General features: G+C 33.0%; 1 protein-coding gene across 1 annotated transcript; it reads right to left on the bottom strand.

Annotated features, from left to right (window-relative positions):
• Positions 1-258: 258 nt before the first annotated feature.
• LOC121251950 (cellulose synthase-like protein H1) lies at positions 259-7,431 on the bottom strand. Its single transcript, XM_041151371.1, has 9 exons — positions 7,092-7,431; positions 6,558-6,888; positions 6,314-6,442; positions 3,086-3,202; positions 2,729-2,941; positions 2,502-2,616; positions 2,233-2,414; positions 1,309-1,659; positions 259-989 (listed from the first exon to the last, which is right to left on the bottom strand). Exons 1-9 carry the CDS (start codon positions 7,352-7,354, stop codon positions 429-431), a joined length of 2,262 nt encoding a protein of 753 aa, XP_041007305.1. The 5' UTR covers positions 7,355-7,431; the 3' UTR covers positions 259-428.
• Between the last annotated feature and the right edge of the window lie 6,249 nt (positions 7,432-13,680).

Genomic DNA, 13,680 nt, shown 5'->3' on the forward strand with positions numbered 1-13,680 from the left:
CATCGTGACATTTGAGAGCTTGGCATCGCTATGTTGTTCCATCCATAGTAGCGTACGTACGTACAAAAACTATTTTGGGTCGAAGCCTTCTTTATGGGTTGAAGTGATTTTTATCATTTTTAGCAACATCCGTATTCCCTCTCCAACAAGTACTCCCCATATTTTAAATGCACTGTTCATCACCCCTTGACTCCTCATATCATGTTTTTTGCTACTAGTGTTTTCCCTACTTAAGTTTCGGGTTCATGAACTGAAGACAGCTAAGAATATTTCATATTATTTCAATAGTTTCAGACTACAAGCATATGCTAGAGACATTGTCTGACTTATATGGAAATCAATTCCCAGACATATTGCGAGGTGTCGTAAGTGATCTGACCCAAAGGAAATTTATGATGAAACATTATCGAAACTAGACGACCAAATTTTCAACCGGTCATTGCAGTCCTTTTACACCAATAAAGAAAAAGAAATGCCAAAGTGGCTGACTTGTATATGGTGGCTTTGGGAATTCCATGTCTTCCTTTTCGAAATAGCCCCTTAAAAAATGGCCAAAAGAAGAGCACCAACCACCCACTACAGAAAGTCTCCCCTATCCCTGATCCATGCATATCATGATGATCAGCTGGTGGATGTTGCAACTTTAACAAGCTCACTACCAATGTAGTCAAGTGAACAAGCAAAATGGTTGTCCCTGGCACAAAAATGGGTGACTCATTGAAGGTAAACCTACCCTCATCATCATCACCACCAATATCAATGGACTGTTCTTTCTGTGTAACTTCAAAGACTGTCTCAGATAATCCAAAGAGCTTGAGCATCACACTAAAAAATCCGAATAACCATGCAGTCAATGTGGTTACTCTTGCCATTCTCTGGTTATTCCACCATGCTCGCACTGACTGGCCAGTTCTCAAGTACTCGGATAATGTGTATATGTTGTATGTGAGAAAGAGAGCAACTGGTACATATAGGGCTGGTTCTTGGACCTATATATATATATATATGTACTAACAATATTAATGATGAGAGTACATTTAAAAGGAACATACATATCTCTAGGAACTAGATTTTGAATAATTTATTGTACTCATGAGCTTCACCATGCAAATCCTAATTACTATCTTTTCCGAAAGGACAAAACCTAAGTTATGAGATACATAAAAGCCGTATAGGTTAAAAATAATGTCATGCAAGGTTTATGTTGTTGCTGAATATTGTATGGTGTAGAGTTGCATAGTGTCTTTTTAAACATTTGAATGTGCATTTAAAAGTTAAAATTGGAGGGTTCTGGCATATAAATCATACCTTTGGTAAGAAATGGGAGTCGGCAATAATACAATAGGCTGGAAGGGCTGCATAACATAGCTCGAAGACTGGGCGTAGGCCCCATGTAAGGAGCCATACATAGGCCAAGCACTGCCTCCACTGTAGCTTTTCAAAGAGAGAGGCAAATATGGGGCAACCTTTGCTTAATAGAATTTCAAGCAAACCGGTAGCCCACCTCTTTTGTTGGGTCATAGTAACAGGGCCGCCTGAGGGAGCACAACCTAGAAAGGCAGGTGGGTTTGGCGTACAATAGGCTGACCTCCAACCCCTTTTATGAATCCTTAGTCCAGTTTGCATGTCCTCTGTTGTTGATCCATAGATCCAGCCGAACTGAATTGGACAATCACAAAGATGAATAGGGTGGCCGACTAAAGCTAGGATTGAGATATATACATACCTTCCACATTAGTGAGCATAAAAGAGTATAAGGCCGCGTGATTTGGTTTCAAAAACCTATCAAACCATCTCGCTTTATCTCAACGTCCAAATACCATTCAAGCACAAACATATTTCAATTTCAAATTTTTAACTTTTTATCTAGTCATTACTTAATCATTAAGTCATTTTAGGGCCATTAGTCTTCATCATTAGTTGTATTATGACATATATATATATATATATATATATATATATATATATAAGGAGGATAGAGTTCAATTTTTCTATCAAGTCATTTTACGGCCGGTAGTCTTCATCATTACAAGTAATCTTATAGTTTGTGATCTCTTGTTGCCAATGTAAATACGTTACTTTAGCACATGCACGTACAATAATCTAACAATATTGGAATATATTACTATTAAATTTCTAGCTTCAAGTTGTCAAGCTTAAAGTGGACCCACCAAAATTAAGTTAAAATGAGCTTTTAATTTGGAACCTCTTTATGTTTTGCTATTCACTGACCTTTGTACCCCAACTAGTGCCGTATTCATACCCACAATCAGCTACTTTGGATGCTGCCTCAATATGGCTCTGAAGACTCTGATTCGCTGGAGTACCTGTCTTCCCTTCCAAAGCATCAATAGCTGATTTGGTCAACTCTTTTGAATTCCCAATTTTTGAAAATATATCCTCAACCAATTTTCCTACGAAAATGAGAAATTAAAAACATTTTTCGTACAAAAAGGAATTAAAAACCCCATTAGATTATAATTCGGACTTATTTCAATTACCATTTACTGAAGCCACGTTATCTGGGGATAAACCATAGATAATTTTCCTTCTGTGGAAACAGCCTGTTCCCCCATAAAATGGTCCCTGAAGTCCTGCTATTCCACGTGCCATATACTAGGTACGTATATAATTAAGCAAATGAAATTAATCATATCTCTAGATATAGTAAAAAGAAAAAATGGAAAAAAGATGAAAAGAAGGAATAATTTATTTAAATTTGACCTACTTCTTGTAGAACCACCATCTGATTGCCATAAGGATCATCCTTTAATCCATCGTTGAAAACTTGCGGGAACTGAGCAAATGCAATTTCTGATTCACTCTTGGAACCCAATAATACGCACATTGCATGAAGAATGGCTTTTGGATTGTTCACAAACATATCACAGTCTACGTTGAGCATGTAGGGAGCATTCGTCATCAATGCAGACACTCTCGTCTATATATATATTTGAGAGAAACAGTTGATCAACAAATTATTTCATGTTAAGATATAATATTACTAAAGATTTGTAAAGAATTATGAGTTCCATATATTTATTAATTTTAATAAATAGATAAATAAAATGATCATCATACGTACAAGAGCATTCATGGCACCCGCTTTGTAATGATGTGGATGCTTATGCCGCTTCTCCCTAGATACATAGACCAAATGGGGCGACCCGTCTGGGAGACCTTCTCTGTTATCCCACGTAACCTGCAATCAAGATTATCTATTAATTAAGTCTTTCTACAAGTTTTTTTTTTTATACATTTGGGAAGGGGTTGTTTCGAATCCCAAACCTCTATTTTAGAGTCTGGTGTTTATGCTAATCAGGTTATATGCATTTGGCAAGTGTTTCTATAAGTTAACAAATCACATATTGCCAATTAATATCATAATCTCAAAACATTTTCAGTTGGGATGAATCGAACGTTATATAAAATGCCTCACCTCCAAAATATTGAAGTTTTTATCAATGTTTTGAATACCGTACCGGACGCCGTACCGGTCAAGGCACTGGAATGAAATATTTCGGTACCGGTACCGTTTCGAGATAGCGTTTCGGGATAACGCTTCGGGATAGTCAATCTATAAATAAATTATATATATAAATATATATAAAAATTATATTTTAAAATAATAGACTATATATAAATAAATTATATACAAATACATATATATAAATTATAAATAGTCTAGTCTGAATTGAGGGTTAAAAAATAAGCTTGTAGTTTGAAAAAACGAAAAAAAAAAAAAAAAAAAAAACACAGGCCGAAATATCAGCCGGTACCGACCGAAATATAGGCCGGTACAGACCGAAATTGAGACCGGTACGACCAGTATTTTGGCCAGTACGGAACAGGTATAGTACCTGTACCGGCCGGACGGCCGAAACGAAAAATTTCGACCGTACCGGCCGGTACGGTACGAAATTTAAAACACTGATTTTTATTCTTGATGGAAGTCATCCATAATTATTACTCTAGATTAGTACTGCCACATGAGGAGGTTGAATGGAAGATAAAATTGGTTGATATATAAATCAAGGGTTTTGCTATACATCAGTCACTATTCACTCTCATACGTCATACTTGATAGTGTTTTATTTTTCTTTTTTTTTCTTTTTCATAGGGTGTGGAATGTGCGGATAGTGAATAGTGACTGATTAGAAGAATTATTCATAAATCAAATAACATAATTTTTCTTCTACAAAGATTGGTTAAAAAGACATATACAAAGAAATTAGGAAAAAATTAACACAAACCCTCCTAAAACTACTATCACTATAAGAAATTTTACTTTTAGGGACGAAATTTGTTAGGAACGAATAAATATTTGTCCGAACTAGATATTTTGTGACGAATAAAATCATCTAAAAAATGCAAAACTGTTCGAACGAGAAAAAATATATTCAAACAGGGAAGTAATGTCTGTTCAAACAGCATATAATCTGTTCGAATAATAATCTTGCCAGTAAATTAATTTATTTTTCTCGGGAAAAGTTCATAACTGTTCGAATTTACATTTATTTGTTCGAACGAGAGCGATTTGGTGGGAAAATATGGTGGGAAGGTTGCTAGACCGTTCGAACAAAAAAAATATCATTTAAGCCCGTTCGAATACCACATTTATTCATTCGAACGACTAATTTGGTTGGAAATTATATAGAAATTATTTATCATCATGCTTAGGAGGTTAGACCAACTAAAGTGGAGGAACAGCTCATGCTTAGGAGGTGAGGCCTATACTTATTGAGCGAGAGATCATTCTAGATGACTTATGTGATCTTGCATGGCAGGGATGGAGCATACACTCCATCATTACCAACCCAGGATGGATACCGATCTGTCAGCAGAGGGGGACTGCATATTCAAAAATGGTCAGTGAGTTTTCCCGTGGCAAGGGAGAGCATGACGCTGATGCTCTGTGCAACACCTTGGCAGTCTGGGGAGTGAGTAGTACCGTCTCTCCTTGAATTATTGTTGAGTTCTTTGATATTCCGCGCGTGGCTAGCACGTATCCTGCAACGATTGCAGTGGCTACACCGGGAGTAGCAGTTGCACCATCTGATGCGGACACACCGGTCGCATCCTCATCACTAGCGTCGAATGTAGAGACCGATGAGCCGAATGCTAGTTCGGATGATAGTGATGAGGAGGATCTACTTGATGATTGTCTCACAGACGATCAGGTTCATCTGCTAGTGAAAGACCCTTCGGCTCCTCCATATGATGGTAGTAAGGTGATCCGACAGGCCGACTGTATAGCATTTTTTTAGAATGCTTAATTTGATTGTTGGGAATAACATCGATCCAAAAAAATACAAGACTGGTTTTGGAATCGAGCGAGCCAGATTTTTGTTATGGATAGCATGGGGGAGCCGATTGATTTGGCATTCTATTTCTTCCTTCTTCCCCTACATTCGATTAGAGTCACGTTATTCAAGTAGAGGTAGTCTACCATTTGCACTGCTGATATCTGACCTCCTATTCTGATCGAGAGTTAAGAGTGCAAGGGACTAAGCGGAGGTCACCACAGATGAGACCCCTTAACAAGATCACATTCTGCAAGAATAAGGAGCACTTGCGGAAGACTGCAGCAATACAACATAGTAGCATGCGGACCGATCCAGCTTCAAGTAGTACTACCGGTGTTGAGAGATAACCTGCTGGGCTACTTTGGATCAGGTACAAGCTTTGTTCGTGGAGTTCATTGAGCCCATCATAGAGAAGTTTAAGGATATGGATGAACTCATTAAAATGTTACAAGAGGATTTTGATCTACTTAGCAAATAGATCGTTTTAGTTATTATTTTACTTTTTTTTTTATGCTGTATCGAACATTATATATTTGAGATGTAATTAATGTATAGTTTTTAGTTTTAGTGTTTGCTACCTTGTTTTCTTATTTTTTATTCTTTTACTTATCGTTCATGATAATATAAAAAATGACACTATATTTAAAGTCATATTTATATAAATTTAACATAAAAGAAATCAGTACAATATTTTAAAATTAATTACATAAAATTAATTTATGAATTTATAAATATTTTAACTCTTCTTAAATTATAATATATAATATATACACATTTTTATATTTTATAAATGATAACAAATTAATAGAAAAAATATATACACAAATTAATGATGATAAACAATTTTTATATAATTTTTAACCAAATTAACCATTCAAATGAATAAATGTAATGTTCAAACTGGATCAAATGATATTTTTTTTGTTCGAACGGTCTAGCAACCTTTCGGTCATATTTTCTCACCATGTAGGCATATGTCCAAAACAAATGGAAAGTGCGTGAGTTACCTTGATAATAGTTGGATGGTTTTTGTATTCTACACCAGAGAATTCTGCAAAATCCCCAGTAAAATCACAAGGTGGCACAGATTTTTGGACCGCAACCTCGATTTTGTGGCAAAGCTGCTCATACTCTTCCTACATGAGATAAAGACAAAAAGCAGCTAGGCTCTTTAAGAGATACAAAATTAGTAAGTACTTAAAAATCTTCTAACTCTGCCAGGCACGTATAATGAATACTAATTATTATTACCTTCATCCTTTTCCTTTCATGTTGGAACTCCTTTGCGCTATCACTGAGCGTTATAACGGGATCATTGGAAAAGTATCTAAAAGGAGCTCTAACGTGAATATCATACTTCTTACAAAAGGGTACCCAAAGTTGGGCAAACTTTGAAGCTTCGACGAGGGAATAGTAGGTAAGAGGAGAACAGCCATCATCCGAGACATAGCAAGCAAGCTTGTGGGCTGGGTAATCTACTGCCAACAAAGAGAGCACTGTGTTTACAGTGATGATAGGAGGTTCTAGCACAGGGTCCGCAGTTGTCACAAACATGTCCACTGAGGGAAGCTCATCAGTTTCCCTATCAAGAGTATAACCGTCAAGATCAAAGTTATATTCAATAAAATGAGGCATAATCAAGGATAATCATTACAATATCAGTTCGAAATTACATACACTGATCTGGTGTATATATATTCAAGCAATTTATGCAGCAAAAACATCATGCACAGCATATAGAGAGGTATATAACAAGCGCAAGGAGTGTGTATATATAGATGTTACCCTGCAGCTTGCAAGAGATGGTCCGGGTGCGTTTTGAATATCACAGGGTTCCATTTTATGTTGAGGACTAGTACCCAAGTGAAAGTGAACCATGACTCGCATAGGAAGGCAAGGAGCCAAGTGGTTCCATGGTTTTTGAGGTGGAGAAGACGATAAGTAAGGAGAGAAATGAGAAGGAAAAAGATAATTATATCCGAGATCCTTTGCAAAGTGTTTTTACGTGGTATTTTTTCATACAAAGGGAGAAAGATAGGGCTTGCCATTAGATCAGTATTGGGAGGATCGATCTCTTTATTTTTAAAGTAATGTTTAAATCTCGGCCTCCATGATTAATGTGTTCAGTAATAATTATATAGAGGGTTAATTTAATGATTACGTTGTAGTTATGTATTGTGTATGTGGCTATGAAGTGGGTGCGTATTTTCATTATTGACATCGATATGGGTGACGGAACCATATCGCACTGCAGGACAGCCGTGCAAGGTTTTTGTCGACACTTGTTATTTTTCAAAAGCTTAGACCACAGAACTTATCGTCCTCCCCTGGCCCCTTCTTATCTGCATCGTCGTCGTCCTTTTTCGTCGTGTTCTTCTTCCTCTTATTAATATTCTTATTTTATTTTTTATTTTGTTTGTTCAATGTCAATTACTGGCCTAGAAATTAAGTAGATTCAAATTAAGCTTTCCCGGTGACTGAAAAGACTTCACTTTCATTCTTATTTTAGATTCAAATTTTGTTTGTTTACTGTACATGACGTGGGTTGTTTAGATTGAGTTGCATTGGCTATGCTTTTTCAGGAGAGAGAGAGGGGCAATAATCATCGCCACTTGTTGAATAATATTAAATATAAATTTTAAATAAATAAGTTTCATACTATTTTTTTATAAAATAATAATTTTATTAATATATAATAATTTTTTTATATTTTTCTAAAATAAAATTTATTTTTTTATAAAAATTTATTAAAATTTATCTATTTAAAATTTATATAAAACTTATAGAAATCATTTATCTATCATGTTACTAACGTAATCTGTATCCTCCTTTAGATGGATCCTTTTTGGTTTTTTATTGCCTCTCTTTTGTCGTTTTATAATAATTTATTTCTGCAATGCCTCGATCGAAGAGCTAAAAGAAACTTATTTCATTTCTGTAACTTCAATCAATGCTGTGCGTTGACAGTCGTGTATTAGCGGTGGCTTGTTAGAGAACTCCCAATGTCATCTTATCTTTTAAAATATATTATTAAAATTTATCTTTTATATTTTTTATATTAATTTTTATAATATATTATATATCAATTTATCTATTTTTTATATTATTTAAATATTATTAAAATATATCTTTTTTATTTTTTATATTAATTTTTATAATATATTATATATCAATTTATCTATTTTTTATATTATTTAAATATTATACTTTTTAATTTTTTTATACATTTCAAATATTTTTTCTAATTATTAATGATATCTTCACACTTTTTAATATTTACAATATCTCTTTTATATATAATATATATAATTATATTTTTTTTAAAATAAGCTAAATTTATAAGCTAAATTTAATAAGTACTACTTGTTGATTAAATTAAATTAAAAATTTTATTGATCTTATCAAATAGAAATAACAGATAAGTTAGTGGTGGACAAAAAACAAAAAGAAAGTTGATTACACGAAACCAATCATTTTTTTTAATACCATCAAAGTTAACTATCTATATACCATCCACCAACCCCATCAAATTCATATATATATATATATAAAATGAAACTGAGAGACAGCAAGTAAAATCTCCCAACTTAAAAATTTCCATATGATAAATAATACAACAGGCTAAATTGAAATGAAGCCAAATAAAATACCTATATGCTCATAAATTAAATGAAACCAAATAAAATACCAAGTTTCAGAAAATAAATGAAACAAAAAAAATAAAAAAACACCAAGTTTCAGAATTCACCCCAAATAGGAAAATGCAGTGACCCTTCAATAAATTGTACTTTTAGAACTTTTACAACATACAAATGATCATCATTTACAACATATAAATTGATTTAACAAATCATAAGAGATTATATTCATAAGCCAACCATTTTTATTAAGACAACCATTTAACTTCAAAAAATTTTACTAAGCTAACATTTTTGTTAATACATTTTGATGCCTCATTTATATTCAATCTATTTCTCTTAAATAGCATATAATTGAGTAAAAGACTCAAAAGTAATACATAAAACCATTCAACTAGAGTTGGTTTTCAACTATTGAAAAGGCTGAACATTTAGCCTAGTACTATTTCATTCACATCTACGCACCCTCCATCAACCCCATCCAATTCATATATATATAGATGGATAATTGTGAATAATAAAAAGGTGAGAGTTCCAAAGAAGCATGTCAATCAACAAAGTAGACAAGAGGTATCACCAACTTAATTGAGATAATAGGCTTTCTGGTTGTGTTTTAATTTTGGATAGAAAGATTTTCAATCATGGAGGTTATAATTTCCTTTGCAGTTTTACAGAGTTATTAAGTTTTGCTTATTAAAAAAAATAATTTCCTTTGCAGAATGCTCATAGGCCTACGTCAAATCCTCTTCCATTACAATCTGAAGTTTTTTCTAGTTATAAGAATGCATCATCGGCATAGCATATTTTAAAGAAGAAAAATATGCAAGCATCCTCGTCCCTCGCAGAATCTAACAAAAAACCCTATGACCATCCATCCCCAAACGTAAAGAAGAAAAAATTCCAAAAAATACCAACATGCTCAAAAATCCAAGATTTCATCTACTAAAAATTATCACATAACTTATTCGAAGGAGAATAGAGAGATTAAGAGAGAAGAGGTTGAACATACCCAAAACCCACTCGGAATAGAAGTTGTGATGGGGATAGATGGAAGATGATCAAGGCAACTGTGGAATGATGCTTGCACTGGAAAGGAAGAAGATTTGAAGAGAGCAAAAAGCAACTCTTGTGATCGATCGAAGACGAGCAGAAGGCACCTGTGAGGAAGGGAAGGCGTGAAATAAACGGATGGAGTGTGAAAATGAACTGAAATGAAATAAACTAAAACAAGGTAGGGAAGGGAAAAGTACATAGATGAGAGAGAAATAATTAAAAATAGATTTACAATTGTGAACAGTTACCGCTTGGTGTAGCGGTAACACTGTAGAGAAATGAAAATTACGGATGAAATAGATGATTCATTGGACGCCTCTTTCAGACCACTTTCTTCAAAATATACAGAAATAAGGGGTTTAGAGAAACCGTTGGGAGTGCTCTTAGTTCAAAATTTGATTAGAAAATGTATTTAGAAAAGTGTGGGGCTACTATGCCGCCCCACTCGGTATGCCCAACATTTTTTTTTCTTTTTTTTTTCATATTTTTTAATACATTTAAATATTTTTAAAAAATAAAAAAAAATATATCAATACACTTAAAATCACTTCCTTAATCACTAAGTAAAAAAAAAAAATTTTGCCAAGCGATCAAATGGAATGGTAAGAATGGAGCGACATAGTAGTGTTTCTTTTTAGAAAATGCTTTTCATATAGAAGATGGTCACCGATGGTGGCCACCAATTAAATTTTTTTATTTAATTGTTAAGTAAAGATTTTAAATGAATTTTTATTTTTTATTCTTTATTTTTTAAATATTAAGAAAAAGATAATTTTTCTTTTACAATAGGTGGTTGTTTCGATGGCCTCCTTATGTGGGAGTAGCACTATCCAATTTATTTTTATAAATTTATTTAGTCACCTTTTAACAACACCAAATAATAAATTAAATTTATTATTATTCTATTAAAATAATAATTTTGGTCTTTTCATTTATTATAATTCTAATTGTAATTTGAATATTTATTCAATATTAAGAAAATACATATTAATTTTCTAACGATCATATTATTCCAACGGATATAATTTTCTAACGGTCTTTTTTTTCACCGGTCATAATCTTCTAACTGATATATTTTTACAATGGTCATATTCTTCAACTATAAAACATAACATCTCCTTATGTGGTATGTGGTATAAGAGGAATCAGAAGTTTTATGAAAATAGAAAAACACTACTATGCCCACTCCTTTTGACACCTCCATTTGATTGCTGGTAAAAATTTTTTTTTACTTAGTGATTAAGGAAGTGATTTTAAATGTATTGGTGTATTTTTTTTTAAATGTATTTAAATATGTTAAAAAATGTGAAAAAAAAAGAGAAAAAAAAAACTTTTTTACACTGGGCATACCGCCTAGCGGTCAAGATGGGGCGGCATAGAAGCCGCACCCATGAAAATAATTTGTTGTCACCACAATAGTTTATTGAGCATGCACTTTCACTTTTTTATGAGCATGCTTCTACTGCACCTACCAACAAACCAGATTTGAAAACATTTTGCAGTTGGGTACAGGCACCACCAGTGGGGGTCTTAAAACTCAATGTTGATAGAGCCATTTTTAGTGATCTGTGCAAATCAGGAGTTGGCATGGTACTGCGTGATGAGAAGGGCCAAGTTATTTTTGCAGCTAGTAAACCAGAACATATGGTCATTGATCCATTTGAGATTGAGTTGCTCGCTATTCTAAGAGGGTTGCAATTATGTATTCCTATGGGACTTACATATTTGCACATAGAGAGTGATTCCCTTCTTGTGGTGTAAGAGTTGAACATAGAGAGTCCTTCATTATCTATTTGGGGTAATATTGTTCATGAAATCAGGAGTATATTGCAGAGATGGCCAATGTGGTCTATTCATCACAAAAGCAGGACAACAAATGGTGCAGCACACTCTTTGGCCGGGTTTGCTTGGAATTTAGATGATTTAGCAACTTGGTAAGATTTGATTCCAGAATGTATTTCAAATACTATTTGGATTGATACACTTATATTACTTGCTTGATGAATAAAGATTCGTTTTTGTTATAAAAAAAATTTAAAAAAAAAACAAAAAGAAGAAGAAGAAAAACACACATAACATCTCCTAATTATTAATTATTGGATGAATTGATCTAAAATGCAATATAGAGCAAATAGTTGATATAGAAGCATCCATTTGAAAGAGCCCATTCTTTTTATTTTTGTTTTGGTTTTTTTTTTCAATTTTTTAAAAAGGCTAATTAATGGACCACATTCTGGAAAAACTCTCAGTCTTATTTTTAAGATAACTAGGAAGGTTTCGCATAAGACCATTTTGAAAGGTAGTGATCTATTTATTAGAAGCAAAATCAGCCAATTGATGTGACATGATTCATTATTATAAGCAAAATCAACAATTTTTTATGCAAGAAAAATTATTTGGCCAGTTGTTTGGGTTGGTCAAATTTGGCCAGTGAAATAGGGAAAGGCTAAATTTACTATACATTTATTGAGTCTAGTGTAGGAGGTTTTTAAGCAACTTAGCTATAGTTTGGCCAAAATTTGACTTTGGCTAAGCCACTACTAAGCAAACAATATTGCATACAATGACTGCTCCGTGTTGTCAAACCGATATGATAACTCTTGAGTAAGTGTTTCACCACTAAACACGATTCCAAACAAGTGATCAGTGAAATGCATCCTTAACAACAATAGTGTTGTCAAACTTAACCATTAGAGTACTTGTTCTATAAGATAGTGCTACTATGTGATCCAAATTTGTATATTTGGTGTGTTTCTTAGTGTAAATTATACATTTTTTTTAAATTTTTTTAAAATATTTTTTAAACATCTTTAAATATTAAAAAAGAACCAATATATTAATAGTCATTTCCTTAACCATTTAGAAAAATAATTTTAAAAAATAAAAAAAAATACATGAACGGTCAAATTGAGGGAGCAAACTTAGGGGGCATATTATCATTTTCCTATTATAGATAAGAGAAGTGAGACAGGAAAAAAATAATAATACAAAATAAACTCACAAACTGATGTAATTTCACATGATCTGTTAGATCTACTTTATGATAAAAGTAACTTTACAATCTAATACACCATATCAAGCCACATCATTTTGTGGATCCACTTTTCTCTATTCCCTTTATAACTAAATTGTTTCTCTATATATAAACACCGATACCTAGAGCATGATTTAAGAATTTGACAACAACTAGTTTAGCACAATGAGTAACTTTGTGAAGAATAATAACTATTCTAACAACTAGTTAATCAATAGAGATTAAAAGTATGCAGCATAGAGAGAAAAATCTAAGAGTTGGATTTATTCATAAAATTTGAAAACTGGTTTTGAAACTCACAAGCCGGACTCAAATAGCTAAAGAAAATCGAGATTTTGAAAATTTTGGCTGAAAATGAAAATTCTCAATTATTTCTTAAAAAAATATGTAATAAAATAAGAGTCTCACAAATAATTTGTCCCAAACCGAAATAAAAATCATGTCTAAAAGTGGCAATGAAACATTTTAATAAATGGAAAAAATAACTTAAACTGGCAATTCAGAGGGAACAATGGTTGATTTTGGGGTCGAAAAGTGGACCACTAGGCAATGAATGGTGACCATGATGTGTGCGTGATAAAAGCTTTCTGAATTGGGGTCATAAGCTCGATTCTGATAATTGTTGCCAAAATTATGGCCAAAATACTAA

This window comes from Juglans microcarpa x Juglans regia, chromosome 2S (assembly GCF_004785595.1).
Source record: "Juglans microcarpa x Juglans regia isolate MS1-56 chromosome 2S, Jm3101_v1.0, whole genome shotgun sequence".
Taxonomy (NCBI): Eukaryota; Viridiplantae; Streptophyta; class Magnoliopsida; order Fagales; family Juglandaceae; genus Juglans; species Juglans microcarpa x Juglans regia.